Consider the following 7,080-nt stretch of genomic DNA (forward strand, 5'->3'; position numbering starts at 1 on the left):
TATAAACTTAAACATATTAATACAATAATAACACATGTTCTATTATCAAAAAATTATTAAAAAAAATTATCAAATATGTGGGAAAATTAATTCAATTTACGTTCTCTTCGTTGTTCGAATGTGAGAGTAAAAAAAAACTTCATATTTAAGCACGTAGGTGGTGACAAGTTGATTAATTAGGTTAACAAATTAAAGAGGAGAGTGAGACACGACATCGATTTGAATAAACCTTAATCGGAGGGGACCATGTTTACAAGGAGGCAACAGCAAGTGGCACTTGACTTGCCAATTTTACATGATAAATGTTCTATTCTAGGGTGGCATGAACTTCGTGAAGTGACGGTGAAGAGTGAAAGAAGAGACAAATAGCTGAAATATCGTCCATTGCAATGCCCCTCCTCTTGCGTTTCCATGCACGCATCGCACACTCCACCAAATGTTTCGCACACTCTGTTCTGTCTTCTGTTGAACACACAATATCCACTGCTTCTTGATTGGAGATTACATCCCACACCTATAATAATATCACACCAATACCACATGCACAAACTATGTCACATTTTCATATTTTTTGTTTCAATCAGAATGAACACACACAACAATTTTAACATACCCCATCAGTGGCTAGTACGACAAACTGGTCTTTGCTGGTTATGTTCCTGTGTGTTACTTCAGGCACTGAAATAAGACCATACTCTTTGACGCAGTAGTCACCAAAAGCCCTTGACATGGCAAGTCCTGGTGACTCCTCATCCGGTAACCACACCCTGTACACCCCAGGCTCGTCTTCCAAGCAGAAAACTCGTCCTTTGCACTCCTCTATTCTCTCCGCTTCCTCTGCAACAGTTCCATGTAACCACATTTTTTTACTTTACACAAAAATTACTCATTCTAGACCAGAAACACACTTACGAGGTAAACTCGGCTTGAAATCTACTGTCAACTGAACTGCTACCAAACTTCCATCATCCGATGCTGTGGCTAAAACGGCACGAGAGTCACCAACGTTTGCAATCACAATTAATTCACCCTGCCCATCACAGATCAGGATAATGTTCTGTGAGTGAGGTCACTAGATTCAAGTTGCAAATTAACTTGGCAGCTTATTGGGGGTGAAATTCTAATTCTAATTAAACAACGAAACCAATATCATTTGAGTTGCTTTGTTTAAGCTTGGTTCATTCCGACAAGCTTTTTGTATTATCTTTACCTGTCTAACAATGGACAGAGCAGTTGTTCCGCTGAAAAATGAATCTATCTTGCGATTCTGCTTTAGTTCTCGATCAATGGCAGCACAGGTCTTCAAGTAAGAGTGCTTCCATATATTGAACCGGTGTTGCTTTTTCTCTGCCGTAATATCAACATCAACATCTGGATCAAGTGAAGTTTGGGAAAGTGTCTCCTGCCAGTTGCATAGCAAAGATGGTGGCATTGACTCTCTTACTCTCTTGGCCACAAAGTGACCCCATGGCCCGTGCCCGTCAAAAATCCCACAGAAAATCATGTCCTCTTGGCACCCAAATTCCTATAACCAACATCAACAAAAATCTCGAATAGTAAATACCCATTAAGAAAAGAATATACTGGTAACACAAGGAGGGAAATATTCGACACTGCTACATACTTCCCAAACTACGCAGCAATCCTGATTGACTCCTTTCTTTCCTTTTTTGGAGAAAAGCGAGGCAAAGTTGTTTGAACCGTCAACATTAATGGTGCCGGAGCTATGCAACATGAAGTGATTTTTTTTAGCTTCCTTTGCCATTGTTTCCGCAGCTTCTCTTCCGTTGCATCCATCAGAACTCCCACTTCTCTTCGTTGCAAAGGACTTTGCCAACCTATTGAACGCAGATGAAAAGTGCCCCATCAACACTTTAGTATGATTCCACCGCTGCTACACGCTGCTTACTTATGCCTCTTTTATTCCCTTGATGTATACAGTGCAGAACTGGGAAGTGAAAAATTATATCAATTAAGCATGAGTCGCAGGTATGAAAACTTTCGAACAGTTTCGTTTTGTTTTCTCAGTATTTTATTCTTTCCTTAATGATTACCAGAAGAGTGAAACAATGGTGTGTACTGTGATGAGAGATCCTGGGAGATGTTATAATGAAACAAAAGACAATTTTTGTGTTAGAAAGAATAAGACTGAGGATTCATTCAGAAAAGGGCTAAATCTTTGAAGAGCTTAACGAAAAAAACCTATTCCAACATTGCACGTGGAATTCTCTATGTGGAATGGAAAAATCAAGGACTACCAAAACTGGAGCCCAGCAAATCTGAATCATGCAATGCGGCCAAGTTTGATTAGCTACAAGAAAAGAAATCCGATACGCCTATATAATTTTCCTTACCAGGCTCAAAAAATCTAAAGCGTGGGCCATAGTTTCTTCTTCCAGTAAGGATATATACCAAAAGTAGGAGAAAATTCAGAGCATACAAAAGTCTGGATAACAGGATTCAACTGCTCAAGAGTCATTTGTTTATTCGTAACTGAATTGGGACCCCAAAAAGTATCATTTTTCGCCTTGCTTTTTCTTAGATTGGATGATTCATCTCATGTAAAAGAAACCTATTTTATTGGTATGCCCAGAATAAAATAAGAGGTTGTGCATACAGAACCTGAGGAAAACTGAACTTTTTCATGAAGGATATCCCAAAAAGCTTATAGAAGCAGCAACTATTTTAGCAACCATTTTCCCACCTTTCAAAATGATAATGAAACCAAAATCGAAGAAACAAATGTCAGGAGTAGAAAATTTTAACCTCCCAATCCACCCAAAAAGCCAGAACAACATCATAAGAGAAAAACAAAAACAGATGGTGAAGTCCCTGATCCAATTGTGATGTCTCATTTTGTTTCATTTGATCTGAAATGGAGTGAAGAGAAGAAAACAAAGTGTTTGAAGATTGAAAAAGGAATGGATACAAAACCTTGGAGTTTTTGGTAGAGAGATTGAGGAAGAAGGAACTAGAAAGAGCGTAGCAGGAGTTGTTGTGGTCTGAAGAACAGGACGGAATTCCGACAAAGCCAGCTGAGACTTCGAGAAAGCAAAGGCGTAGAGGGCTCGGTGTCCATGTTTGCTTGTTTTTGTTTGGTTCTGTTTGCTTCAGTTCCCTTTTATCCACGGAGATCAAAACAAAGATAGTTTTTCCTATGCATACAACACAACCATGTAGAATTGTACCACACTACATCAGACTAATAAAAACTATTTAAATCTATAATGAAAAAATTATCTCTACCCTGATCCTCTGTTGACTTTGGTTCCTTTCAAATTAAGCCTTGTTTCTTTTACCAACAAAATTTTCAGTCCTTATATTTTATTTTCTTTTTTTCAAATAAACTACAAAAGTTTATTATTTTAAAACTATTTTATTCTTATTATGTGTATGAAATGAATTTATTACTCTATGAATTAGCATGAAAATGAGGATATGGTGTAGAAAAAAACGTCGTAGTAAATAAATTTCTAAAATGTTGATTTACCTAATTATTTATATTATTAAGTTTGAGTATAATTTATTTAGGATATTATTGAGTTCCCATGTGCTTTTTCCACACATATAGGAATTGAGGAAGATGGATGTTTATATAAATAATGATAAGAATCCTATAGTGTTGATAGTGTGTGTTATTATATAGGAAATAAAATGAGAGAATAATAAGTAGATAAGATGGAGTTGTTGTCAGAAGGCATTTTGTGAGGAAATGAACTTTAATATATCTCATATTTAAAACGTGTGGGAGACCTTCATATAGAAAAAAAAAAATAGTATGTCTAATGGTATAATAATGTAAAAAAGTATCATGAGGAAAAAAATATATTATTTTTTATTGATTAAAATTTATTATAAATTTAAATTTATGTTAGGTCATTCGTCTTGTTTCCTAAATTTCCAATAGTTTTATATATATCTTTTAAAAAAAATTAACAACGGATTGGTAGACTCAAGTCGTATGAATTATACATAGTAGTACACTAACAATTTGACAGCTACTAGAAATTAAATATAAAATACCATTTTGGATCAGCTTCTTAATGAATATTAATGAAATAAAGAAGCAAAAAGTTGATGGATCATTTTGTTCTGAAATAAATAGAATTGCATTCTGAATTAAAACTTACATAATTTAGTTATTTAAAAAATTCTCTTGATTTTCACCATTACTTCATTTTATAAAATTATATTTTCCCCTTAAAATTTTAGTGATAAGAATTTAGTTAAAAAAAATCCCTGAGTTATAAACTCTTGATAATAAGTAAAAAAATGCACTACAAAATATAAACAGACTATCCGAAATCTTCATTTAAAACTATGTTCTGATTAATAATGTGTCCAAATTCAACATATAACTATGAAAGCACCAAGTCAAAGGAATTAGATAAAATTTATGTAATGATATTATGTACAAAATTATATATATTTTACTGTAGATTTTATTAGACACTATTATCCTTATATTTAGTTTCTTATATCGATTAGTGATGAGATAAATAAACTAAATGATATGATACTATCAATTTTTCAAATATATAAGATAATATAAGATATTTATGTTAAATAAATTATTTTTATAAATATGATTTATTTTCGTTAATAAATTTTCAAGAATATTTTGTACAGATTTTAATATTGTAATTTTACAAAATCTACTACAATTTATTATAATAATTTTAGGATGAACAAAGTTTTATAAATTTCACATATATTATTTATTTTGGACTTTTGCATTATATTACATTATAAGAATCTAACTGACTGAAACTTGAAACTAAAAAAACATCTTAAACTTTCGAGGATTGGTAGCGAATGTTTCCTTATTTATTTTTCGACTTTAAGTTTACATTTTTCTCTGCGGAGAGTTCTTATATTAAAATTTAAATTTTCTTTATGATAATATTTTAAAATCTCAAATCTTATCATTAACTTTAGTTTTTATTAATATTTTTATTTGACATCTTATTTATTTATACTTCGAAAATAATCAAATGTTATCATTTAGTGAAAAGATTGATGAGCATGAGATTATTTATATTAAGAACTGTACAATATACCGTATATATGGATACATGAAATAAATATTTATGATATTATATCATGAAAATATAAATAATAAATTAAAATAAATTATAAATATTTAATGATAATATAAAATAATATCAAATATGTTTTAATAACAAAATTTTAAATTTAGAAAAGTTTTATAAAAAAATGTTTGAACTCACATTTAACAGTTGTCATCTCTCGTTTGTGATTGACATTTCCATTTAATTCATGAAATATAATAACAGGATGTGAATCTAAAACTGTACTTTTTTCTAAGACAAGGTAATGAATTTGTAAAATAAGAAACTGTAATTATCCTAAACCTTAAGTTGTTTTAAATATTTAGAAAGAAATCTTAAAACTGCGATTTAGAATATTAAGACCATTTTATTGAAAATAATATAAAAAACTCATTTGAAAAATCATAAAAGTTATATCGTCCTATATTTTAATGAAACATTTTACTCTTTGACATTATTTACCATGGGTGCTATTTGGATCATGCCGGTATTCTTTACATCAACCCTTTTATAGTCTACCAAAAATAGTTTAAAGACTCATGTTACTTGAACAAAATAGAATTTTATTTCTCCCAATATATTATCATGTTAAGATAGTTTGTAAATAGTAAATAACATTAAATATGTTTTTACTTCTTAAACTTTAATAAAAAATATCTTGTTAAAAACTTTAATATGTTTTGATTCATAAACTTAAAGAATAAATAAATAATTATTTTAATTCAATTGTAATTTTTTTCCCGTGCAAAATGTGTTTTCTAACAAATATTAAAATAGGAACGAATTAATGTAAGTTAATATGAAATGTGTTTAATATATTAAAAAAATTTAACGTAATTATATTAAAATAACTATATTATACTTCATTTTTAGAAGTTAAAGATTAAAATATGTTAAAGTTTCGTATACTAACAAATTTTAATTTTACGTGAAAGTTCATTAACTAAAAATATATTTAATTCTAACAATTATTTATTTGGAAATGGTTGTATCTGTTTTCATTTAAAATGAATTAATTGATTTTATTTATATCAGATATATGATTTAAAAGTTAAGTGAAGAATGATTTTATTAATTTTTAAATGTATAAATAGGTTTAACATAATTTATTCTTTCATTTAATTAAAATTTTATGTTTTAAAATATTTAAAAATTCTAAAATTTATTTTATTTATTAATGAGTCCTTATATCATTGAGGAGATAGCAATTAATAGATTAAGATAGATCTATTAAAATTTTGCTCATGATGATTTTTTGTTATGTTGATTCTATCCATTTTTGCTTCTTTTATTTGAGATTGGAAAGTTTTGCACTCTGGTTATCCTAATTAATTGAGAAAATATGAACCATGAGAGGTATTGGTTGTGTAGGTTTAAGTTTTAAAAGTTAGGTTAAAAGCTCTTTTTTGTCCCAGTTTTGGTTGGGAAAATTCAAAATGGTTCCTGTGTTGATTTTGTATTCAATTTCGTCCCAAAGAACGAATTTTATGTTCAATTTGGTCCTTTTTAGTAACTCTGTTAAAATTGTTAACGACAACGTGTCCACATGGGCAACGGGTAAGTGATGTGTCAGTTTTTTTGCTGACTGAGAGTCCTTTTTAGCCGTTAGAATTTTTAAAATTGAATTTCATAATTAGGGTTTATCTTTTGGGAATAAATTGAAGAAGGTGATTCTAAATTAGGGTTTTTATTTCCTTAGTTATCTTCTGGCAATGAATAATTTGACTGCTATTGTGATTCCATCTTTGAATCTTTGTTATGAAACAAGATAAGTGATGATGACACCAAAATTCAAACCTTTTTCATTGTATGGAGCTTTGATACCCTTTTACGCACAGCAACAGAACTTCATCTTGGGTTTTCTCAGAGCAGATAAAAAGATCTACTTTTGCAATTTGAAGATCTCGACAAGGTATAATAAAATGTAATGAAATAAACTGACAAAGGTGTGATGTCACTCTGGTCTGAAGTGGTGAGAGGTGAAAAGGAATGGAAGACTAGAATGGGA

The 7,080-nt window shown here is 30.2% G+C and overlaps 1 protein-coding gene across 2 annotated transcripts; it reads right to left on the reverse strand.

The window, feature by feature from the left end:
• Nucleotides 1–214: 214 nt before the first annotated feature.
• Nucleotides 215–3,157, reverse strand: LOC106769760 (probable protein phosphatase 2C 34). 2 transcript variants are annotated; one of them, XM_022785163.1, is made up of 7 exons: nucleotides 2,935–3,157; nucleotides 2,055–2,094; nucleotides 1,625–1,948; nucleotides 1,211–1,525; nucleotides 913–1,030; nucleotides 614–837; nucleotides 215–514 (listed from the first exon to the last, which is right to left on the reverse strand). In XM_022785163.1, the coding sequence occupies exons 3-7, from the start codon at nucleotides 1,865–1,867 to the stop codon at nucleotides 308–310; spliced, it is 1,107 nt and encodes a 368-aa protein (XP_022640884.1). In that variant the 5' UTR covers nucleotides 1,868–1,948; nucleotides 2,055–2,094; nucleotides 2,935–3,157; the 3' UTR covers nucleotides 215–307. The 2 variants fall into 2 exon arrangements, with proteins under 2 accessions (XP_022640884.1, XP_014510989.1); XM_014655503.2 differs by lacking the exon at nucleotides 2,055–2,094 and having other exon boundaries at nucleotides 2,935–3,156.
• Between the last annotated feature and the right edge of the window lie 3,923 nt (nucleotides 3,158–7,080).

Source organism: Vigna radiata, chromosome 8 (genome assembly GCF_000741045.1).
Source record: "Vigna radiata var. radiata cultivar VC1973A chromosome 8, Vradiata_ver6, whole genome shotgun sequence".
NCBI lineage: Eukaryota > Viridiplantae > Streptophyta > Magnoliopsida > Fabales > Fabaceae > Vigna > Vigna radiata.